This window comes from Canis lupus, chromosome 21 (genome assembly GCF_048164855.1).
Source record: "Canis lupus baileyi chromosome 21, mCanLup2.hap1, whole genome shotgun sequence".
In the NCBI taxonomy this organism is placed as follows: domain Eukaryota; kingdom Metazoa; phylum Chordata; class Mammalia; order Carnivora; family Canidae; genus Canis; species Canis lupus.
In genome coordinates this window covers 21386921-21412938 of record NC_132858.1, presented here as the reverse complement: position 1 = coordinate 21412938, position 26018 = coordinate 21386921, and the positions used below count along the sequence as shown (strand labels likewise).

The following is a 26018-nucleotide window of genomic DNA, read 5'->3' as shown; positions in this document are numbered from 1 at the left end:
AGACATGTTTGGAAAGGGAAGAGGGGTAGCAGCAGATAAAACAGATTTTGACCTGCAGCTGTTTTAAATCTCTTTTCCAATGTAAAGCTCAAGACCTTTTAGAAAATGTTCATGGTATCCCTAGGCTCTATTAGGGATCTCTAGGAGCTACTACATACACACAAGCCTCCAGATTCACATTTCATTTTTTCTTCGGCCAAATTAAGGTAGTTGTTGAAAATCAGTCAAGAAAAATGATGGTTTTATCACATATTCATAAATTTTCTTTTAACTCTTAATGGTGACTTTAAAAACCGAGTCATTTCAATGGTAAGCAAAACAGGTTTGGTCTTTCCTAGGTGAAAATAAAGCCTCTGGAATCAGCTCTGCTACAAAGCCATTCTCAGGCAACCAGGACTAAAGATGCTGCTGCCCTGGCTGCATCCTCTACTGAGGAGGATGACTGGCAGAGCCTGGTAACAAATCAAATTAATGAAATCGAAAAGTCCCTAAGCTTAGAAAATGACAACCAACCTAAGAAAAGAAAAGCAGAAGACATGTTGGAAGAAATGACAGATTAAAGGAATGTTGATGAATGCTTTCAGTGGTGAACTGATGTAACTGAAATATCAATAAGGTTTTGACTAGAACAAAAATGTTACACCAAAACTTTAGTTATACTCGGTTTTCCAGTTTCTTTTGATGTGATGGAATTACTACTATTATGCTTTTACAAATGCTCACTTAAGATAGCTGAGATTGCCGTTAGCAGCCAATTCCCCTTAATTAAGTTTGCTTTTGTTCCATATATCCTTTCATCAAAGCTCTTTCCGCACTTTCAACCCCTTTCCTTGCAGAACACAACTTATGTATTATATGAGTGACCCTTTGTAACATTACTTTGTATCCTCCGAAATTCGTGACTTAAGACAATAAATGTCCAGACTGTAGTCAAATTTTAGTTTGTTTTACTATGATTTAGATTTCTTCCAAAAAGAACCAAATTTTATATAGCATAAAAATTCATGTATCAGAAAGACTCAAAAGGCTGTTTTTCACTTTGTTCAAGTTTTGTTTCCAGGCATTTAGTGTGTCATACAGTTGCTGCCACTGCTGTTTTCCAAATGTCCGATGTGTACTATGACTAAAAATTGAAAAATTAAAAACAAAGTTATTAGTCAACTTCTTATCCTTTTGGCATTTTTTTTTTTTTACAATACTACACACTTGTATCTAGTTAAATATACATGAAAGACATAAGCTTCTAATTCTCTTACAATTCTAAATTATTAAAAAAAAATCTTTATCATATTGATCCTACTTCCTTCTGTTTTCCTGAACTACATAAACCAGACACAAAAGTCATTAGTATTCTAGCCAATGCTGAGCCATTAAATGAAATGTGCTGGAAAATAGGACTCTTTCATTAAATAAGCTAATCACATTCAGTCTGAACTTTAATAAAATTATGATAAATAGCAACTATTTAACTACAGTCAACTGATAAGAACACCACCTTGGTTCTCTAAACATTTAAGTGAAATAATCGGAACAAACTAAATTGTTCTACAAAATACTGCAAAGTCTTAAGTGTCTTACCTGACAACTACTTTCCTCTGGGTCTGATCAATTTTGCAGTAGACCATTTTAGTTCTTACTGCTGAAAAAAGATGTTTTACATGATACATTATATGGAAAATTCCCAAGAAAAACAGCTAAGATATAAAACTAAGTAAACCACAATAAAACTTTACAATTCTCAAACATGATTTTATAAATTGGCTTTTTGTATCTAATAACAAGCACAGCAACATGATGGAACCAAGAAGAAGGTCACACATTTGTCCTATACTTGCTAGGCAAGTCTATTCTAAGTGTTCTCCCTTACAACTGCATAGGGGGGGGAAATACTAAGTTCCTAATAAGATATTACTCCTTTATAGGACAGTTTGAGACTTAGACCATTAAAAAGAAACCATGTCAATAGTTCTATACGTTTTATTAATCTTGTACAATTTCTCCAACTTTCAAACTTAAGCCCAGAAAAAAATGTGAGTAACAGTTAAAATCATTTTATAATGCAATTGTTGGGAAAGGTCCTATTTCTAGCCAATGGAAAAAACTGATAATGATTAGTATTTACAGAGTATGTGCCAGGCATTGGGCTTACGTGCTTTACCTGCATTAGTTCATTTAATCCTCACAATTACATTATTAACTCCTACATTCTGATTTCACAGAGGAAGACCTGGCCCTCAAACCTCAAACCCAGGTCTGATACTAAAACCTAGGCTCTTAACCACTATGGTACACCATAAAGGCCTTTGTATTTCCATTGAATTTTCATTCTACTACAAATATAATCTGCAAATCTAAACATACACATCTGCTGCAAGAGAACCTAGCTTTGTTAGGATATGACTCAGTTTCAAGATACAAAATCTTTTTTTGTTGAGAAGTAGGCTCCATGCCAAATGTGGGGCTGTAACTCATGACCCTGAGGATCAGGAGTTGAATGCTCTGACTGAGCCAGCCAGGTGCCCCAAGATACAAAAATCTTATATTCCACAAGGTAAAAGAGAAATTCTAGGGAAAAAATGAAAATGTTCTAATTGCCTTACCATCAATAACAAATGCTTCAACATCATCGGCTCCAATCTGAAGTTCTTGCTGCATTGTGTCAAAAGAAATTTCTTTATTTTCCACTGCCATTCCCATGAAAGTAAGCAGTCTCATTTTTGCCATATTCTGTTCATGTAATAGACCTGAATAACACAACGGTAAAGCCTGATGAACATCCATAGCAGTTAAAGATCTGCACAATTACAGCTCTTGTGTCAAAAGTCACCGAGCATTTACAGAGTAATTTTGACAAAGCTACTTATATTTGCAAACCATAAACTAATCCCATAACCAAGTTATGAAACATTACAATTATTTTTCTTTACTACTACAGGACCACAGGTCACGGGTTCAAAGTTAAGAACGGGCTTATAAAGTGATTATTTTTTAAACTCTAAACATTCTGGACATTTTACATTTTTTACAGTTACACATTTTAGGAGATAAAATGTACAAAGTTCATTTTATAAAAACTTTTTTTGTAATTAAGTTTATTTTTACTATTTGCTTTCCATTTAAACACAAGACTCCTTAATACTTTTTGTTTTGTGTATTACTAGTAGACACAAAGCCTTAAAATATTTTCATATACATTCAGTTATAAAAACATTCCATTTCCCTTCAGGTCACAGAAAACTGTACAAACAATATTTTGTCTTAAAATTTCTAGTGAAACATGCAGTTACGATTATTCAGATCACAATTGTGAGACCCAAAAGGAAACTTAATTTACTTAGTCCTGATTCTTTCATTTTAAAATCAAGAAAACTGAAGAGCAAAGAGATTAAATGTCTTATATATAGGGATCCCTGGGTGGCTCAGCGGTTTAGCACCGCCTTCAGCCCAGGGCCTGATCCTGGAGTCCTGGGATCGAGTTCCACATCGGGCTCCCTGCATGGAGCCTGCTTCTCCCTCTGCCTGTGTCTCTGCCTCTCTCTCTCTCTCTCTCTCATGAATAAATAAATAAAATCTTAAAAAGTAAAATGAATGAAATCGTTAAATAAATAAATAAAAATCAATGTCTTATATGTCAGAGTGGCAGTACTAGGCCTCAAAACAGCATTTACTTACAAGATAAATTACTAGTAATACAAATAAATATTTACAAGTCCTTAATACCCAAATTACCAGTTCTTAAGTGGAAAGTGAATTATAACACAGGTATCATATATACTTGATTTGATGCTAACTTATTAATTATATATAAACAGATTTCTAAAATTAATCTAAATTACACGCTCCTTTTCTCTAATATTTCAAATTATGTAAACTGAGCAAATGATCAATCACGTACCCTCTAATAATTAAGAGCCTCAAGTTTCTATTGTTAAAAAAGTTCTAAGCACTCCATAAATAAACTTGAAATTTATAACATATATTAGCAGAAGACAAGGGAAGCCCATTAATACAGGACATAATCATCTGTTAATTAGCTGTAATTATGATGCAGGCCTTCTATTTGGCACAGATTCAACAAAAACATGATCATCATAACTCAAATGAATGAGGTATCCAAGTAAGTTCTGCTAACCGGGTTTAATGGAAATCTACAAGCATCAAAAAATCAATTAGTGCACATTAACCCTAATTAACAAATGCAAATTAGATGCTGATTAACTTTCTGAAGCAAGAAGGTAGCAACTGTATAACACCAGATTACATGTAGACATGTTAGGGCAATTCAGTTGACACAGGATAATGCTTACTGTTGGCCCAAGTTGTCAGTGTTAATAAAACAAAGTGTTTTAAAAAAAAAAATAAAAAAAAAATAAAACAAAGTGTTTTGATAAACTGATGCCACCTGTAGAATCTGAGCATTTGAACCAGACTTTTAGTTGTAATAAATGTTACTAACACATGTAAAATAAAAAATACACATATTTAGTAAGATGTTTTGCCCAAACCATCTTTTACAAATTTCTAATAAAACATAGCTTAATTGCATATATGTTCAAGAAACTAAAGGCAAAAAAGGGAATTGGACTTCTGGGTGGCACCATGAACTAGAAATAGGTTTTTTCTATCACAGAGAATAACTACTGAACATTTTTCCTCAATATTTTCAAATACAAGAAAATTCCTTACATTCCAGTTCTCTGGGCATATACAATTCTTTTAGTATGATAAACTGATAGTCATTCCTAAAGTTTCTGATACCGTTAAAAATACTTCTTTACTGCTACTCTTTGTGTAGTTACAAGCTTACCATAAATTTAAGAATTTATCAGAGAAATGAAGATTACTTCTAGAATGAATTATGTAGGACCATTATCTGTGTTACATGAGGAAACCTGTGGTTAGAACTCATTCTCAAAATCAAAACTATTAAGCCAGTGAAGTATGAGTTAAAGACTTGTAGAAAGCTATGCTTTGTTTCATGAAACTAGAACATTACCTTCAAAGAGGAAGTCACAGTGTTCTGTGTCATATTTCAATTTTAAAGTTATAAAAAAATCTAATTTTATGGAAACATTTATTCATTACTAATATGTCAAAACCTTAATGCAGTAATAAAAAAATGTGCATCATTGAACAATTTCTGCATTGTCACTGACCCCTGTCTTAAAATGCTGCAATATAGAAAACGTAATTTTAATGCATGCAATAGCTTATGAACCAGTGCTCCTTTGAAACAGTCAATTACACATCAATGGGGGAGTGTCAAAGTGTTAATTACTACTCCTTTTTCCTTGGTGCGTAAATAAAGAGGTTGCTGACATTAACATTCCATCACATAGCTTCATGCCACAAAACAAATTAACTGGGACAGAATGTGGTTTTCTGGGTCTAGTGCACCTGGCAAAGCATTCTACACAAATACACTTGCATCTACTTTATCTTGGTGTATTTCAAATGCCTTATTATGTTCAGAATAATTCAATCTTCCCCAATTCCAATGGCAGCACAAAATATACAGCTGACAGGAATTAATGACTGCCAAATTGAGGACTAATAGTATAATCAAAATAGATTATAAATGTATTCTTCATCTTTATCTCAAACCAGGAGGCTAACAATTCAATATTAACACAGAAAACATAACCAACCTCTAAGATATTTTCATCATTGCCTAGTAGAAAAACAAAGCACCTTAGTTTCATAGTTGACTTCACGCTCAAAAAACTGGTAGCTTTAGAACAATTTAAATCTGTTCAACTAAAGATTTTCTAACTTTTCTCCTTGTAATTTTAGTATCTTAAAAACATGCTCCAGAAGTAAATTAAATACTGAATATATATGTGGAATTTGCTCAGTGAGGGTAAGATTAAATTCAGTTTGGCAAACACTGAACTCTCATGCTCTACAAAGAAAATTCAAAGATTAAAATCATATAAAACTAAGACTGACTATGCTGTCTTCAACAAATCGTAGTAAAGAAAGTTTCTCCCATCATGTAACGCCATTTCTAATTCCATCTACAGCCTCACTTAGATCTGCTTAACAATACATATACTTCTAGAATTTGTTAATTTTGGGGAAGGGTTGTGCACCAAGCATAAAATATATTACAAAGAAAAAAAATTGTTTCAATTATGTAACTATCTTTTTTAAAAAGCACCAAAAATGTAAGGAATTTTACGGTTTTATTTTAAATAATAAAGTATCTTAGTCATCAAATTTTGTCAGCTATTAAAATGAGTACTTCTGAAAGTCACCATTATGATCAAAGTAATAGTGATCCTTAGAGTGCTCTTCTGCTCCACCCTCCATTCCACAATTTAAAAACATATGTATCAGGGGATCCCTGGGTGGCGCAGCGGTTTGGCGCCTGCCTTTGGCCCAGGGCGCGATCCTGGAGACCCGGGATCGAGTCCCACATCGGGCTCCCGGTGCATGGAGCCTGCTTCTCCCTCTGCCGGTGTCTCTGCCTCTCTCTCTCTCTCTGTGACTATCATAAATAAAAAAAATAAAAAAATAAATAAAACCTTAAAAAAACAAAAAAACAAAAAAAAAACATATGTATCAGGACACCTGGGTGGTTTAGTGGTTGAGCTTCTGCCTTCGGCTCAGGGTGGAATCCCAGGGTCCTGGGATCGAGTCCCCACATTGGGCTCCCCGCAGGGAGCCTGCTTCTCCCTCTGCCTATGTCTCTTGTGAATAAATAGATAAAATCTTTAAAAAAAAAAACCAAAACCCACATACATATCAATGGAAGTGTTTTTATCTGTATCTGCTTCCTGCTAGAATTTCACCTCAAAGAAGCACGGTCTAGTAGAACCTGGTAGGAGGGCTTGAAGTCCAACAAGCTCTTACAGAGAGAGGGGAAAAAAGGCTCAAGTTTTCTAACTCCAAGTTTCATGCTCTTTCCACCACAAATGCTACCTCCTACAACCTCTTGGTTTCTCATTCCCAATTCATTATGAATAATCTTTTAAACGGCCTCTTTTGTTGCTGTTCTAGCATACACCACTGGTTAGGGTAATCTACACAAAAGGCCAGTCTTATTTGCTGGATCTTACAGTACAAGAGAGTTCTAGAATAGCATGTTCCCATCTTTCTTTATACCCCAACAAAAAATAAACTCCCAAAACTTACCAAGTGAATCAATGAAGTCTTTATTATTCTGATAAAACTTGACATATGATGCCAGTTTAGCACTCACAAAAATGGTTAAAAGCTACAGATAGAAAATAAAGATACAATATTCAATAAAGAATCTAGATTTATACTCAAGACATTTTTAAGACATTAACTCTCAGCAATAAAACTCTCTATGCTTCTTTTAGTGCAGAAATATAAATCTGTTTGATCAAATTACCATCTAAACCATTTGCTTTCATTAAGACTCATTCAGATGAAGAATCAGTAAATACTAAATGATCTACCCTGAAAAGACAGTGGTAACAGCACAGTACAAATGGAAACTAATACAAAATGTATTTTATACTTGTACTCGAAAAGTATGTTCATGTGTTTTTAAATATCAGTTTTATCTTCCTAACGAGGGTTAGCTGACACTACATATAAAAAGAAATTTGCTTATCATATAAGTTCATAACAGCCCAGCAAGTAGATAAAGGAAAGGGAGAAAGAATAGGTACATTCAATGATTGGGAAAAAAAGCTGGTCCTAAATTTCATTCTGTTACTGACATAAAAAGAATAAACGATTCTCTTTCCAGATCTAACAGTCATGTTCATGAATACAAAGAAAGAGTTCTGCTTCAGTATTTTACATTTAGGAAAAGAGAACATTTTCCACATTTAGATAAAGTACTTACATCATGAATAAGCTCGCCTTCCAAAAATTTGACTGGTTTTAAAGTGAGAAGATGGTCAAAGAGAAATGCATTTGGATCTTTCAATGCTCGTACAATACACCTTAATTAAAAGACAAAAATACAAGCTTAGAGTCCTGAGATTCAGGAACTTTTCACCAACTTTTACAGATTGCAAAATATATTTAACTCAGTTAAATATCTACGAGTTCAATATACACAGCATAAAAAAAGCCACAGGACTGAAATTAAAACAAGCCAATAAATCTATTTATCAGGTACATCTGTTTTAATAAAATAAAATAATAAAGTAGATTTTAAAAAGCTGGAGAGAAAGCACGATCAAAATAATCAGAGTGAATAAAACAGCAGCAGCATTTTCTCATATGCCAGACACTAGGTAAGTGCCTCACTCAATCCTTACAACACTCTGATATACAGTATTATCACGTCCATTTTATCAATGATGATAACAGGCTCTGAAAGAACTTGCCCAATAAGTACTAATTAAGTGGTGGAGTATTTGAATGTAGGCAGTCTTACTTCAGAGTTAGAGATCTTTCTCACAAACTATGCTTTATATAGCAACACCTATCGTATAGCTCCCTGTGAAGCCATACCCAATAAAGAAGTCATCATTTCCATTTCAGATTTAAAAAACTGATTCCATTACTATTGCCACAAAGTTGGCCTAGATTGTCTGAAGCCGTTATTCTCATTAGCAATGGGCTAACTTTCAGGATGCCACCAACTTTTCCTCATCCTCATAGCTTAACATTAAGGTAAAATCAACCTGATACTAGGTTCTACTTCTCAGGTTGGAATTATCACACCCAAACCAGCAATACCCTAAGGAGAAAATACCATGTGGCTCTTCCATATCCAATCTATGGTTATTCCAATAACAAATCCTGAATTTTAGTATCTACATTGGAACCCCCCAGAGCCCATAATTTCAAACTGCTCTGGTCCCCTGGGAGATGCAAACAGGATTTCTACTGTAGCTCACTCAGCCTCCACACTGCAGGCACCCCATCCAAACAGCAGGCTTATTAATATTACCTGTGGGCATCAACTCGAGCCTGGGAAGCGTTGTCCTCTGTGTAACTTCCTAGCAACTCTACCATGACTTTTGAGGCAGCATCACTAAAAAGAAATACTGCTTTAGGAATTTCAGGACATCATTACTGTCATTCATTCACTCAAAAATATTAACTAAGTGCCAAGCACTATGCTGATAATACATACAATGGTGACCAAGAGACACGGTCCCACTCTGAGAAAAATCATGGAACTTTCCTTCTAGGAGGAAAGCCCAACAACTAATGAAAAATAACAAGTAAGCGCCATGATGGTAACCAGAAATAAAAAAGCACTAACAGATGTGCAAAAAATAGATACATCAAGAATAAAGAATTCAAGTATATCATTTTCTAAAAGCCAACAAACCATGAAAAAGAGCAAGAAAATGATCAGAGAAAATCTATAGAAACAACCACAAAATAAATAACATACTGGTAATAAATACTTACCTATCAAAAATTACTTTGAATGTTAAATAGACTAACCACTCCAATCAAGACATAGGGTGACTGAGTGGATTAAAAAAACACAAGACTCATCTATCTACATGCTGTCTACAAGAGACTCATTTCAAACCAAGAGATGCCTTGTAACCTAAGAGTGAGGGGATAGAGACACATTTAACATACAAATGGATGTCAAAAGAAAGCCTAGGTAGCAATTCTTATATTGGACAAAACAGAGTTAAAAACAAAATCTGTTAGCAAGAGACTAGGACACTATATAACCGTAAACAGGACAATTCAACAAGAGGATTAACAATTGTAAATATTTATGCACCTAACATGGGAGTACCCAAATACATAAAACAGTTAATAACAAATATAAAAGAAATAATAGTAATACAATAATAGTAGGGGGCTTCAACACCCCATTGACATCAATGGACAGATTATCCAAAAAGAAAATCAGCAAGGAAACACTGGCTTTGAATGACACACTGAACCACATAGATTTAACAGACATATTTAGAACATTCTATCCTAAAACAAAAAACACATTCTTTTCAAGTGCCAAAAACATTCTCCATAATAGATCACAGAATAGGCCACAAAACAAGTCTGAACAAATTAAAAAAACAAAAACAAAAACCAAAGTCATACCATGCATTTTTTTCTGACCATAATGCTATGAAACTAGAAATCAACCGTAAGGGGGGAAAAAAAAAATCAACCGTAACAAAAAAATCTGGGAAGAGCACAAATATATGGAGGTTAAATAACATGTTCTTAAACAATGAAATTTGTCAACCAAGAAATCAAAGAAATAAAAAACTACATGGAAACCAGAGAAAATGAAAACACAATGGTCCCAAATCTTTGGGATGCAGCAAAAGTGGTAATAAGAGGGAAGTTTATAGCAATACAGATTTATCAAGAAGTAAGAAAATCTCATGGGATCCCTGGGTGGCGCTGCGGTTTAGCGCCTGCCTTTGGCCCAGGGCGCGATCCTGGAGACCCGGGATCAAATCCCACGTCGGGCTCCCGGTGCATGGAGCCTGCTTTTCCCTCTGCCTATGTCTCTGCCTCTCTCTCTCTCTCTCACTGTGTGCCTATCATAAATTAAAATAAAATAAAATAAAATAAAATAAAATAAATAAAAAAAATAAAATAAAATAAAATAAAATAAATAAAATAAATAAAATAAATAAAATAAAATAAAATCTCAAATAAACAACCCAACCTTACACCTAAAGGAACTAGAAAAAAAAAATAATATCCAAATCCAGCAAAAGAAAGGAAATAATAAATAAGATCAGAAAGAAATGATACAGAAACTTAAACCAAACACCCAGAACAGATCAATGAAACCAGGAGCTGGTTCTCTGAAAAGATGAACAAAATTGATAAACCTCTAGCAAGATACATCCAAAAAAGGGGGGGGGGGGGCCAAATAAAATCACTAAGAGGAAAAAAAATACTACAGAAACAAACAATTTTAACAGAAATATTATGAAAATCTATATACCAAGAAATTGAACAACTTGGAATAGGTAAATTCCCAGAAACAAATAACCCACCAAAACTACAGCAGAAAATTGGAACAGACCAATTACCAGTAATGAAATTGAACTAGTAATTAAAAACTCCCAAAGAACCAAAGTTTAGGACCAGATGGCTTCACAGGCAAGTTCTAATGAGCATTTAGAGTTAATACCTATTCTTCTCAAGGAATTCAAAAAAATAGAAAAGGAAAACTTCCAAAATCACTCTATGAGGCTTGATACCCAAACCACATAAAGATATCACATAAAAAGAGAACTACAGGACAACATCTTTCATGAATATAGATGCAAAAATCCTCAACAAAATATTAGCACACAGAATCCAACAATACTTTAAAAAAATCATACTCCACAATCAAATGGGATTTATTCCAGGGATGCAAGAGTGGTTCAATATTTGCAAATCAATAAGTATGATATATCACACCAATAAAAGAAAGGTAAGGACCACATGATCATTTCAATAGATGCGGAAAAAGCATTTGACAAAGTACAACATCTATTTGTGATAAAACCCTCTGCAAAGCAGATCTAGAGGGAACATACTTCAACATGATCAAGGTCTTACATGGAAAACCCATAGCCAACAAAATACACAATGGTGAAAAACTGAGAGCCTCTCTCCTAAGGCCAGGAACAAGACAAGGCTGTCCACTCTCACCACTTTTATTCAAGAGTACTAAAGTCCTAGCCATAGCAAAAGGCATCCAAATTGGTAAGGAAAAAGTAAAACTCTCATTATTTGCAGATGACATAATACTATCTATACAGAAAACCCGAAAGACACTACCAAAAAAACTACCAGAACTGATCAATGAATTCAGTAAAGCCAGAGGATACAAAATTAATGTACAGAAATCTGTATTCCTATATACTAATAATGATGCAACAGAAAGAGAAATTAAAACTTCATTTACAATTACACAAAACAATAAAATAACTAGGAATAAACTTACCCAAAGAGGTAAAAGACCTATACTCTGAGAACTATAAAACACTGATAAAAGAAATTCACAATGATGCAAAGAAATGGAAAAACATCACAGGCTCATAGGTTGGAAGAACAAATACTGTTAAAATGTCTATACTAGCCAAAGCAACCTACACATTTAATGCAATCCGTATCAAAACATTAACAGCATTTTTTACAGAACTAGAACAAACAATTCTAAAATTTGTATGGAACCACAAAAAACTTCAAATAACCAAAGCAATCTTGAAAAATAAAAAACTGAAGTGTAGTATTCCAGATTTCAAAATTTTTTTTTTAAGATTTTATTTATTTATTCATGAGACAGAGAGAGAGAGAGAGAGGGGGGGGCAGAGAGTGAAGCAGGCTCCATGCAGGGAGCCTGACGTGGGACTCGATCCCAGGTCTCCAGGATCACGCCCTGGGCTGAAGGCAGTGCTAAAATCACAGAGCCACCCAGGCTGCCCAAGTTATATTTTTACGAAGAGATAGTAATTAAAATATAGGATACTAAAAAAATAAAATAGTACACAGTACTGGCATAAAAATAAGACACATAGATCAATGGAACAGAAAACCCAGAATAAATCCACAATTATTTAATTTGTTTGTTTTTGTTTTTGTTTTTTTAAAGATTTTATTTATGATAGTCACACAGAGAGAGAGAGAGGCAGAGACACAGGCAGAGGGAGAAGCAGGCTCCACGCACCGGGAGCCCGACGTGGGATTCGATCCCAGGCCTCCAGGATGGCGCCCTGGGCCAAAGGCGGGAGCTAAACCGCTGTGCCACCCAGGGATCCCTAAACCCACAATTATATGGTCGATTAATCTTCAACACAAGAGGAAAGAATATCCAACAGTGAAAAACAAATGGCGTTGGGAAAACCGGACAGCTACATGCAAAAGAAACTGGACCATACACAAATATAAATTCAAAATATATTAAAGATCTAAATGTGAGACCTGAAACCATAAAAATCTTGGAGGGATACCACTGGCAGTAATTCCCCTGACGCTGACTGTAGCAACATTTTTTTAGATGTCTCCCAAGGAAAGGGAAACAAGCAAAAATGAACTATTCAACTACATCAAACTAAAACGCCTCTGCACAGCAAAGAAAACAATCAACAAAACTAAAAGACAACCTATGGAATATACAAGATATCTGCAAATGACATATTCAATAAAGAGTTAGTATCCAAAACACATATAAAGAACTGATACAACTCAACACCCAAAAAACAATCCAATTAAAAAATGGGTGATGTCCAAAAAACACATGAAAAGATGCTCAACTCCCTCATCGTCAAGAGAAATGAAAATCAAGACTACAATGAGATGTTCCATCTGTCAGAATGGTTAAAATAAAAAATACGAGAAACAGTAAGTGTTAACAAGAATGTGAAGAAAAAGGAACCCCTGTGCACTGCTGATGGAAATGCAAACTAGTACAGCCACTGTGGAAAACAGTATGGAGGTTCCTCAAAAGGCTGAAAACAGAACTATCCCATGATCCAGCAATCACAGTATTGGGTATTTACTCAAAGAATACAGAAACACCAATTCAAAGGGATACATGCACTCCTCTGTTTACAGCAGCATTATTTACAATAGCGAAGATATGGAAGCAGCCCAAGTGACCACTGACCGATGAATGGTTAAAGAAAATACATACACATACACAACAGAGTATTATTCAGCCATAAAAAAGAAAAAAAAACTCGCCATTTGCAACAACATGGATAGAACTAAATACTAAGCAAAATAAATCAGAGAAAGACAAATACCTTATAATTTCATTCATATGTGGAATTTAAGAAACAAAACAAATGAGCATAGGAAAAGAGACAAACTAAGAAACAAACTCTTAACTACAAAGAATAAACTGTTACCAGATGGGAGGTGGGTGGTGAGATGGGTGAAACAGGGCAGGGGGATTAAAGAGTATACTTACAATGAAAAAATAAAGTGATTAAAAAATAAAAAAAACCCACAAGTGCCATGAAGGAAATAAATGGTGATGTAAAGGAGTAACAGAAGCAGAGACAGGAAACTACACAGGGAAAGTCTCTCTTTGAAGGAATGAAGGAAGATGAAACCTAAAGAAGGCAAAATAATTGATCACAAGTGTTGGTGGTGGAAGGCTGGGTAAAAGGAAAGACCAAGTACAGAGGCCTTAGAAGGGGAAAAAAGTTTTGTGTCCTAGGAATTATTAGAACAACATGGGTGAAGTTGGGCCAACAGCATATATTTAAATTACTACTAAAAATACCCTTCCGATTGTATTATTCTTAAGATTATACAGATGATTGATTTTAATTGCAGTGAGAAGCACAAAATGCATTCATTCAATTTGAAGTCTTAGAAAACGTTTAGCTTCACCTTTTATTTCTTCCTTTAAATCGATGAATCTTCGGACAGTTATAGAAAGCTTAGCTTTTTAGGAAAAATCTTTCTCCCCCGCTAAACACCCCGCCCGCCCCCAATATCTGGATTCAACTTGGGTAAAATCAGTAGGAGCTATAGCACTTATTTAAAAAAACTAAACGGTATTTTACAACTTCCTACAAACTAAAGGTTTATTAAAATATACAAATGTAAGGGTGCCTGGGTGGTAGAGTCAGTTGAGCAACTGATTTGGTTTTAGCTCAGGTTGTGATTTTGGGGTTATGGAATCAAGCCCTGTAACAGGCTCCATGCCCAGTGCAGAGCCAGTCATGGAGTCAGCCTGGGATTCTCTCTCCCTCCTACCCCACCCCCCAAAACAAATCAGTCAATCTTAAAAACAAAACAAACCAAAACAAAACCCAATGTAAACACAGACATGGCTAAGTGGTAATCAGCATCTTAAATACAGTGATATAAGAATCAAAAGAAAATTTTAATGAAAATCTGTTTTACTCAGTTAATTATCCTATGATTCTCTACAAGTACATGTGCACTTAATTTTCCAGTTTTAGCAGCCACAGTATACTTCAACCTAATATATCATCCAGCTAAAGAACTCTGAATCCACAAAAGTCAGATAAAAGAATCCATTTAAAGTGCACGGTATCTGACATATAATAAGGGCTCAAAAAATGCTGTTCGATTTGAACTCATCAAGCACCAATGTAAGTAAAATAATCAAGCACCACAGATAGAAGCATTCTTACTAAAAGGGCAAGGTGATGGGATGCCTGGGTGGCTCAGTGGTTGACCATCTGCCTTTGGCTCAGGGCATGATCCGGGGGGTCCAGGACCAGAGTCCCACATTGGGCTCCTTGTGGGGAGCCTGCTTCTCCCTCTGCCTGTGCCTCTGCCTCTCTCTCGGTGTCTCTCATGAATAAAGAAATAAAATATTTTAAAAATAATAATAAAAAAAATAAAAGGGCAAGGTGAATCTCAGAATTTTAATCCAGAGGCAGGAAAGAAAATTACATTTTATGTGTATTGGGCAAAAACCGAATCTTAAAATTTAAAATTTAAATCAGTTGTGTGACAGAAATTTAATATTTAAATGAAATAGCCATCCTCTTCTACTTCCTTAGGGTGGGTATCGTTTATTCATCCAGGTTGACAGATCAGGTTTCTAGCCTTCACTGTGGGTACAACCTCACAAACCTCTTCATAAAGGGTTATGGGGCAGCCTGGGTGGCTCAGCGGTTTAGCGCCGCCTTCAGCCCAGGGCCTGATCCTGGAGACCCAGGATGGAGTCCCATGTCAGGCTCCCTGCATGGAGCCTGCTTCTCCCTCTGCCTATGTCTCTGCCTCTTTCTCCCTCTCTCTCTCTCATGAATAAATAAATAAATAAATCTTAAAAAATATAATAAAATAAAAATAAAGGGTGTTTGTTATGTGCCATGATAAAAGAAGGCTGGAGAAGAGAGGTACCTAACCTCAACATGAGAGTAGTGTTTTAGGCAGAGAAACGAAGTTAAATGTAAACAGTCTAAATCAGGGGTAGGCAAACTTTCTGTGAAGGGTCAGACAGTAAATATTTTAGGCTTTGTAGGCCATACAGACTCTGATGCAACTACTCTAGTCTTGGCAAAAACAACCACAGACAATACATAAATAAGAATGGCTATGTTCCAACAAAATCCTATGGAGATGGACATTTGCATTTCATATACTGTTCACATGCCATGATATACTATTCTCCCTTTGATTTTCTTTCTTAACCATTTAAAATTGTAAAAGCCATTTTTAGCTCGTGGACCACACAAAAAGGTGCTAGCCCCTGGTTCAGATTGGGAAAGACCAGGGTGCTTTTGTAGCAGACACAGGTTTACTAACTCTCAGGTGTGATAAGCAAGAAGAAGGGTTTATGTATTGGGGGGAAATGGAGGGAAGAAATATCCATTAAACAAAGCAAAGTTTCTGTAGTTTGTCAACATACCATACAAAAATGGCATGATTATCACTACATTCACCAAGCCCATGCTACCTTAGTAGGTAGGAACCCATGTAAGAAAGGTCTTACATGCTATGGATTTTTTAGTATGTCCTAAAGAAAAATGTGCTGAAACTTGTATTTCACAAAATCATTACGATTGCAGACAGGAGAAAATAGAAGATTACACCTCAAGATGTCTCGCTAAGGAACAGAGACTAATTTAGAGAGAGAAAATGACAAATTCTTTACGGTCACATTGAGTTTGAGGCAGCTGTGTCTCAGTGGAAACACTCAGAAAAACGTTGAAAGACACTGAATATAAAAATCCACACACAGAAGAGAAGCATGAGTTAAAGACATGGATGTCCACAGAGTAGATGACGAAGCCATAGGAACAGATGTGATGACCCAGGCAGAGAGAGTGAGAAAAAGGGTCCTGCCCAGGACACAATCTTGATTTAATAGAGGTATTTAATGGAGCAAAGAAAGAATAATTTACAAAGGTGTCTGAGAATCAACTGCCGAAGACACTGGAGAAAAGCAAGGAGTAGTGTCACCGAAGTCAAGAGAAGTTTCTATGAATAGGTATCATGGTCACATGGCGCTGAGAGGTCAAGGAAAACAAATTATAGTGACCAGTGGACTATATCTGTTCACGGAAATCAAAGAACAACACTCAAATACTGGAAACTAATTTCCAAAACAGAAATCGGGGAAAAAGCCAGGGATCTTATACTTGACAGGTGTTTCAACATTTTTTAATCTAAAAAGCCTTTGGGAAGGGCATGTACTCTAGTTCCATAAACTACCACTTCATGTGCTTTTTCACATCTCTGCTTCTTTAACATATTTTGGAAATATTCATCCAACAAATACAGAGTGCCTACCATACATTAGACACTAATGAATTAAAGTCCCTACCCTTAGGAAATTTACATTCTAGCAGGGACAGACACTAAACATTAAAATATAATTAAGTCTGTTAGTAAGAAGTGCAAGGGGGAAATAATGAAATAGGGATGAGAGAAACAAAAAACAATGCAAGGGTGTAGGAGGGAATATTGTCACATATACAGACAGACAAAGACCTTCCTGATGAAATAACAAGGGAACAGATTTGAAGGATTAGACTCTGGAGCTAGCTTTGCCTTTTATTCCCAATGAAGCCACGGGGGGTTCTGAATAGAAGAGTAACAGAAGAGAAACATAATCTGATCTTCCATATTAAACAAAACTTTCTGGCAGCTGTACTAAAACAGGCTATAGGGGGGACAAGACCCCAAAAGGGACATTTAAGAGGCTACTTAAAAAATCTAAATAAGAAATAATGGTACCTTAGACCACAAGACAGCAATGGTAGTGGTAAGAAGTCAGACTGACTTCAGATTTGTCAGAGCTGACAGGATTTGATATTGGATTAAGATATGGAGGAATCATAAAGGAATCCCAGCTTTGAGTTTTGAGCAAATGGAAGCAAAGAAATGGCATCTCCTGAGTTGGAGAAAGTAAAACAGATTAAGAAAGAAAAATCAATGGCTCACTTTTGCAGATGTTGAGATGTCTTTTGAGTATCTAAATGGAGATGTTAAAAAGGAATAGATACTTGGAATTCAGAGGAGAAATACACGACCTAAATGTGAAAATCACTAGCATATAAACAGTATTTAAAGGCACATGATTGAATATAGATAATTGGAATTCAGAGGAGAAATACAGGACATAAATGTGAAAATCACTAGCATATAAACAGTATTTAAAGGCACATGACTGAATGAGTGCACTTAGGTAGCAGTGGCTCTAAACCATGTGCCCTCCAGAACATTTGCAAGTGCATGAGAGCTGTTGTAGCTGTTCTCGTAACTGGGAAGCACCACTGGCATTTTAGTAGGTGAGGACAGGGATGTGAAGTATCTCATACTAAACTTTAACAACTTAGCAATATAAAAAACTGTCCTGCATTTGGTACTCAGCCTCACCCAAACTCACAGCAAAAAACAAACAAACATGTATCAGGAATGAATAAAACTGAGCAGAGAAAGTCCCAGGAATAAGTCATCCTAATGTTGAGAGAAGAAGGAACCCACAAAGAAGCTGTGAATGAAGAAAAGAATCGATGGGCATCTGACTGACTTGATTAAACATCTGACTCTTGGTTTTGGCTCAGGTCATGATCTCATGGGTCTTGAGATGGAGTCCCACATCAGGCTCCATGCTCAGTGGGGAGTCTGTTTGAAGACTGTCTTCTTCTGCCCACCCCCTACTCTCACTCATGCACGCTCTCTCTCAATAAATAAATAAATAAATCTATAAAAAAGAGAATAATCGAGAGAGGTGCCCCTTGTAGATAAATGTAGAATCACTATGTTGTACACCTGAAATTAATATACTGTATGTCAACTACACTTCAATAAAAGAGGGGAAGAGAAGGAGGCCCCAAAAACCAACTGAAGAAAAGTGTTTCAAGAAGGAAAAAGGTGATCATCTGTGACAAATGCTGCAGGTATTTTCTAGTACATTAATATTAGGACATGTCCAGTAAGAGTATAGATGGCTACTGATGTTCTATTTCCATTTCTCTAAAAATTAGATTTGGAATTCCTTAGAACATTAGTCATTTGTCTTTTACATATAGCAGACAGAGAACCTACTAAACAGCAATTAGAGAAATCATCCAGTGAGTAGTCATCTCTGATAAACAATAGACATTCAGAGAGAAACCTAAAAACTCTTACTCTATCAGAAAAAAAGACTAACTTTTAAAAGTTAGCTTGAAAAATGAAGAAGGGATTCCTGGGTGGCTCAGCGGTTTAGCACCTGCCTTCAGCCCAGGGCATGATCCTGGGGTCCTGGGATCGAGTCTCGCATCGGGCTCCCTGCATGGGGCCTGCTTTTCCCTCTGCCTGCGTCTCTGCCCCACCCCCCCCCCTCTGTCTTTTATGAGTAAATAAATAAAATCTTAAAAAAAAAAAAAAAAGAAAAAGAAAAATGAAGATAGTGAGAACATCTCTCTCTCTGTCTTTTATGAGTAAATAAATAAAATCTTAAAAAAAAAAAAGAAAAATGAAGATAGTGAGAACATCCAAATCTGAGTGCTATCTCAATAATGAAGCCACTGTGTTAAAAAGTATATGAATATTATCTTGTTTTTCAGCAACCCTATGAACTAAGTACTATTATTTCCACTGTGAAATTGGAAACTGAGTTACAGAGATGGTAAGTAATTTATTGTCATACAAGTAGGAAAGCCAAGACTTGAATCTCAGTGATCTGGCTCCACAGATTGCCCATTTGAAGTGTGAATGAAAATAAGGATTCTTTCTCTAACAGCTTTTAATGCTCTCTCCATTTGAAATGGCCTCTGTTATAAACTATTTTTTTTTTTTAAGAGTTTATTTATTTATTCACAAGAGTGTGTATACAGAGAGAAAAAGATGCAGACACAGGCATAGGGAGTGAGCAGGCTCCTCGCAGGGAGCCTGATGTGGGACTCAATCCTGGTTTCCAGGGTGTCGCCCTGGGCTGAAGGCGGCGCTAAACCGCTGACCCACCTGGGCTGCCCTAAACTATTTATTCTTAAAACTTTACTGGCTAGAATGCTGTCATTAGTCTGCTAACATGAACAGACAGTAACCGCTGATCAGAATGAAACAGCTATTAATGCAAGATCCCCTGCTTCTCTTCTCTTAGGATAAAACATTCCAACTTTCACAAGAAAAATTTCCCCTTATATTGTTAAATTTAAGTAGTTGCAAAAAGTTTACATTACTTAACAGAAACATATTAACCTTGCTGACCCTAATACATTAAATACCCAGCATTAAAAGCCAGTATAAAAATTGTGCAGTAATAAAACTAAAGGGAAGACTATTTACTGTTTTTTACAAGTATTTAATCACTACATGAAAAGAGAAATAGAAAAGCTAGGTCAAAAAAGGGTAAGACTATCCGGTTCTGAAAACTAAGCCAAACCTATCACTTAGTAAGCATCCTAAAACTGGTTATATAGAATAAGTATTTGGGGCATGAAGTTTGCTAGGCTGAATTACAAGCCTTAGAAACCTAAAACCTTGTAGAAGCCCAATAGGTATTCAGTTAGTAGAGTCTACTGCAAAATTTAATTTTGGGAGTACTGTTAATAAAAGAGCCTTTGTGGAAACTATGATTGATAGATCCTAACTATCGTTAAACAAAAGTGGTAGCACTACCCCATTCTAAGACATCAAAGCATCATTAAATAACTTAATCTTTTAAGTTACGTAAAGCTTTTGGATTAACAGTTATACCATTTTTAGAATAAAAGTTTTGCTTTTGAAAAAGTTTAAGGATGGGAAAAACTATTTTAAACTTTGCAGTTATGTTTAACTTAGTAGGTGAAAGTTACAGAAATACATTTAGAGCAATTCTTTGGAGAACAAAATAGAGCAAAATCACTTACCCTACTTGTTTTTAAACAGCCTCAACTACCTGTACTGCCTGTTAAGTTTTAAGGTAGTATATTAATTCTGAATACCTTTTCTTACAATCCACAAGTGCCTCATAAAGGAGCCTTAAAAGGGTGTGTTTTTTTTCAGTGGTGAGGTTCCAATCAGAAATCCATTTTCGAACCTATAGGATTGACAAAAGGAGGAAATTTAGTGACATAGCTGAACATACTTACATCATTTAAGAGGTAATATTTAGGACATACATATTTCCTATTTTAGTTATAATATAAACCTACATTTATAAGCAGAACAAGTATTCCACATAATAACTCACTTGATCCAGCTCAGTTGGAATATACTGGATGGCCCCACAAGATGCTGCCACTTTAATGAGGCTGCAATATACTGTATATCTTACAGGAGTATTCTTATCCATCCCATGGAAAAGGTTGCTTAGCCTGATTAACAAAGAAACATCACAAAACTAGTAAGAGCCACAGCTGACAGTCAAGCCCCAGAATTCTTGCTTTCAACCATTAAATGACATCGATATAAAAAGAGCCTCTTGAAAAACTGAGCCTCTTTCAGTTCTTAACTTACAACTGCAGTCTCAAAGATGGGCGTTCACCTTCCCGAAATTTGACCAGTTTTTCACATAGGCTTTCAATCAGAGCTTCTTGCTTGTCCGGCTCCAGGATCAACAGGAGGGATACCACGCTGTTCATCACACTTTCAACATCTACACATGTATGGATAACACAATAGTGATGCTATCATATACCTAGTGTGCAATTAAGTATGTATTTCCAGTGTTTTAATATATCAAAGACCATTAAACTTAAGATACTTTAGGAAGATACAAGCTGGCTACTATAAAACAGTTCCAGAGAACCCTTTTCCTTCAATGATGTGCATTATGCTAAAAACATATTATACATGAATTCAAATGAAACCAATTATGTTGTATAGCTAACATCCAGAAAGCACTGTTGTACATTGTATTAAAGAAAAGGAAAACCATTATCTAAGATTTGGTTTTCAACCTGTAAAACAGATTAAGTGATTTCAATTTTTACTGGCAAGATATTCAATTATTTGGAAGTTATTGGTTAGGTCTTAGGTTAGAATGCTTTCCCAACTGAAGAAAACTTTTACATATAAATAGAAAATTACTGAGAAATGAAAGTTGTCAACTTCCTGGCTGGGTCACTGTTTTTTGAGTCTAAGATAGTAATTATATAACAGATTCAATCTCAACCTTACATGAGTCCCAATTTTCAAAATTTCCCATTTTATGTCAATAAACAGGGAACCAGCCAAATAATTCAATATCTTTTAGATTACCTGAAATTATATCCCATTTGATATTAATGTAAACCTATGAAAAGGAAAGAGCTTTACTTTTCTTCAGTTCATTCTGAATTATCAGTACTGAATGTATATAAATACAATGCTTAAAAAACATGACATAAAAAAGGTTTTCTCAAAATAGGTTTAATGCACAGATAGAACAGATAAGAGTAACCTCAAGCATGTGCAAAGCTAAATTAAAAACAAGGCTTAACAGTTCTAAAACAAATATAATTTACAAGAAAAATTTAAAAGTAGGTCCTTTATGGGGCACCTGGGTGGCTCAGTCAGTTAAGCATCTGCCTTCCAGGTCATGATCCAGGGTCCTAGAAGAGAGACCCGCCCCTCCACTCACATGTGCTCTCGTTCTCTCTCTTTCTCAAATAAATAATTTCCCCCCCAAAAAATTTTATTTATTTGACAAAGAGAGCGAGCACACACAGGGGGAGCAGCAGAGGGCGAGGGAAAAGCAGGCTCCTTGAGGAGCAGGGAGCCTGATGTGGGACTTGATCCCAGGACCTTGGGATCATGGTCTAAGCCAAAGGCAGAAACTTAATCCACTGAGCCACTCAGGTCCTTGAATAAATAAAATCTTGGGGGACCGGGGGCAGGGGGAGAAGTAGGTCCTTTATAAGTAGTAAAAGTTATTACACAAAAATTAAAAACAAACCTTTATCGTCTTCTTTCAGACATACATCACAGGCCTCAATAATTTGAGCTAAATCTACATGAAGTCCACCTTCTGAGTTCTCTTCTGAAATTTCAGCTCCTTTAGATTTCAGATAAGCTCGAAGCTCAGCAGCCTGTTGAATCAAATAAGATTGCTATACATCTATAAAATGGACAATGCCAAAATTCAAGATCTCAAACCATTGTTTTTTAAAAAATAAGAATACTTCACTTAACAACAACTTTAAATTATCATGCTGAAGTACCTCTCCTCCTGAGTCCCCATCACCACCCCACAGAAGCCACAGGTTTTCCTCTACAAGACCAAGTGACTACAGAAACCCACTATGGCCCACATGGATCACCTTTAGAATTTCTCTCATATCACCTATATGCTGCTGAACTTCCAGTACATAGCAAAAGCTTCTAATATATCCCAAAGCGTTTCTGAGGGAGCTGTGTATGCTGGAAAATTAATCTGACCTAGCAAATTCAACTGGTTTTAAAGAAATGAAATATTTTTGCTCTCAAGTGTACATAATAGAGCTACTTAAAAAAGCTACAGACATTTGCTACTACCTTGGCAAGAAGGTAATTATTTGTTAATAAAATGTTTGAGAATCTATCTGAGACAAGCATTTTGGGAGGACACAAAGATAAAAAAAATGCCTTTGAATGTTGTCTTGAATACAATACTTTTCAAATTGGATTTACTTGGCAATTAGTCTTTTAGAATACCTATCTGGATCAGAAAGCACCCTTGGACCTAAAAAAACATAACTACAGTAGCACAGGTATTGTGGTCTGAACATAGGTATTCAGACATTTTCTAGTCTAATGCATATATATATATTTAGTAAGGTGCTCTTTTGAGGGCTTGGTATTTATGGCAGCCAAACATGAATGTAGATGGTATTTAAGATAGTAATATGAAAAACTTAAGCAGGGAGATGAAAGGATACCATTAGTAAATGCACAAGTATGACATTTTCTAAACCCACAAACACGTTTGGCTACCTACAAGAAGTACATTAAATCTGTAGCCCTGATGGCGCTATCCTTGCAGATAACTTCACCTATGAGTTGCATTACAAACAAGATTTCATGAAACAAGTGTCACCATGTCAGAACATAAAAACACTGCTGGGAACATGTTTTTCTATGCAGGAAACATAATATGGTCCAAAAAAGCATTTGTTCAGCTTCTGCTTTGTAGATACAAAGCAAACTTTTTCAAGAACCATTAAATCGGGGCAGCCCAGGTGGCTCAGTGGTTTAGCGCTGCCTTCAGCCCAGGGTGTGATCCTAGAGTCCCGGGATCAAGTCCCACATCGGGCTCCCTGCATGGAGCCTGCCTCTCTCTCTCCCCCTCTCATGAATAAATAAATAAAATCTTAAAAAAAAAAAAAAAAGAACCATTAAATCAACAGTTTGTTTGTATCGGTCAGCTTCACTGGCTACAAGTGGTTGTGGGAGTAGGACAAGTAAAGGAAAAGACAAAATTCTGAACTCCCATTTCCTACTCTAATCAAACACAGAATTTCACCAAAGTTAAACTTTGAAGCAGTCACGTATCCACCTGAAAGGAATGGCTGGTGTCAAACTGATATATTACAAGAGGAGCATAACCTAACTAGAAATGACACTAAAATAAGGCCAACGACAAGAACATCCTACATCTACAAGTTCTTTCTTTATGTTAAATCAAATACTTTTGAGGGGATCACTGGGTGGCTCAGCGGTTTGGTGCCTGCCTTTGGCCCAGGGAGTGATCCTGAGGTCCCGGGCTCGGGTCCCACCTTGGGCTCCCTGCATGGAGCCTGCTTCTCCCTCTGCCTGTGTCTCTGCCTCTCTCTCTATCATGAATAAATATTTTTAAAAAATAAATCAATTACTTTTTTGAGGCAATCTAATAGCCAATTTGTTGATAACATGATTCCATTAATAACCATATATGCTTTTTTCCCTGGTCTTCCACATTTTCCTTTCCAATGAGCTCAACTCCTTTCCTAGCCTTATCTCCTCCCCTAATCCCCTCCCCCACCCTTTCATTTCCCCTTCTTCCTCTACTCTTCAGGGCTGAGGATCTGCCCTTCTACCATGGGGGGTAAAAAAAAAAAAAAATCAACATCTGTAATTCTAAGAGTTATCTTCGAATAGTAATGGTGTTTTCTTCTATGGAAACCAAATTTTTATGTTAGTTGGAGTTGCAAAAAAAAAAAAAATACTAGGATGGTTCACCACATGAGTATGCCTCAAAGCATGAGGATGAAACTGACGTTCTGTTTTTCAGGTTTCAGAACCCTCACTCTAGGGCCTTCGTTCGTTTAAAAGGGGGTCACCCCTGCCTGTGGGATCATATAATAAAACCATTTCGTCTTCCATACGAAATCATTTTTCCCTGGGACTGCTTACGTCGTCTGGAGATTCGCCACCTCCCACTCCGGATGTGGCTGCACTGGGGAGACGGAAGCAGACACCATCCCCAGTCAGTCAGAAAGTAGTGTCGCCAGGAGTGACACGGCCTGGAAGAGCGACGCCAACCAGGAAGCCGGCCGCGAAACCTCGGCGGGCCCGGCGCCCGAGCCCACGCTCCGAGAGCTAACGCGGCTCCAGGCCAGGCCTTAGCGCCTCGCCTCGCGGCCTCCTCCCTACTCTCGCGAGGGCGGCGTGAGCTGCGCCTCTCAGCCCCGGAGCGGGCTCGCGGGGTCCAGGCTCGGCCGCTCACAGCCTCGAGACTCCCCTAACCGCACCCCCCGCCGGAGGCACGCGCGGCCCGGGAGCCCACCTGATCTTCCTCGCTGATGTCGATGAAGGCCGGGACGCTCATGGCGAAGACCCGGGCGCGGCGACCGCTCCGCTCGCAAAACCACGCCGACCGGAAAGAGAGCGGCAGCAGCGCGCGCGGGCGGGGGGGAGGGGGGCGGCCTCACTACCGCTTCCGGGTTACCCCGCGCCCGTCTTGCGGGGCGTGGCCACCGAGATGGGCGGGACCAGGGGGGCCAATCCCACCTCGCGCTGGGGGCGGGGCGCACGCGCGTGGGCGGGCCTCACGGGCGCCCTCGACCGCGCCGGGTCTTGGCTCCGCCTGTCGCTTCCATCGTCCGGAACGGTGTCGCCTGCCGTCCTTCGCTGAGCTCGCGTCTTGTGCTTCAGTTAGCTCAGCTCCCCGCGCAAATCTGTAGCTTGCGGGGTCAACAGTTGTGCTCAAAATAGTTGTTCCTTTGCAGCCACGCCCCCGCAACCCCCGCAGCCCCCGCCAGCCAGTCCAGGCCACGCTGCCTGGTGCCTCCGTTGCTGCCCCTGGCCACCGAGCCTTG

The 26018-nt window shown here is 37.2% G+C and overlaps 3 protein-coding genes across 25 annotated transcripts in view; 1 reads left to right on the top strand and 2 right to left on the bottom strand.

Moving 5' to 3' along the window:
• CCDC73 (coiled-coil domain containing 73) overlaps window positions 1–2535 on the top strand; it is a 139440-nt gene extending 136905 nt beyond the window's left edge. For all 17 annotated transcript variants that reach the window (XM_072791027.1, XM_072791028.1, XM_072791035.1 and 14 more), the window contains one exon: window positions 339–2535. In XM_072791027.1, the coding sequence (XP_072647128.1) occupies window positions 339–560 (222 nt within the window). In that variant the 3' untranslated portion in view covers window positions 561–2535. The remainder of the gene's footprint in view (window positions 1–338) is intronic.
• Window positions 931–25657, bottom strand: EIF3M (eukaryotic translation initiation factor 3 subunit M). Of its 3 annotated transcripts, none has more exons than XM_072791043.1 (11): window positions 25487–25617; window positions 22700–22832; window positions 21280–21418; window positions 21014–21137; window positions 20766–20860; window positions 8882–8965; window positions 7823–7922; window positions 7138–7219; window positions 2601–2744; window positions 1579–1639; window positions 931–1123 (listed from the first exon to the last, which is right to left on the bottom strand). In XM_072791043.1, the coding sequence occupies exons 1-11, from the start codon at window positions 25526–25528 to the stop codon at window positions 1003–1005; spliced, it is 1125 nt and encodes a 374-aa protein (XP_072647144.1). In that variant the 5' UTR covers window positions 25529–25617; the 3' UTR covers window positions 931–1002. The 3 variants fall into 3 exon arrangements, with proteins under 3 accessions (XP_072647144.1, XP_072647145.1, XP_072647146.1); XM_072791044.1 differs by lacking the exon at window positions 25487–25617 and adding an exon at window positions 25114–25346; XM_072791045.1 differs by lacking the exon at window positions 22700–22832 and having other exon boundaries at window positions 25487–25657.
• Window positions 25631–26018, bottom strand: part of LOC140612849 (uncharacterized) — a 129977-nt gene continuing 129589 nt past the window's right edge. For 3 of the 5 annotated variants that reach the window (XM_072791046.1, XM_072791048.1, XM_072791050.1), the window contains one exon: window positions 25631–25883. In XM_072791046.1, coding sequence (XP_072647147.1) covers window positions 25631–25883 — 253 coding nt within the window. The remainder of the gene's footprint in view (window positions 25884–26018) is intronic. The other 2 variants (XM_072791047.1, XM_072791049.1) reach the window with 1 other exon arrangement.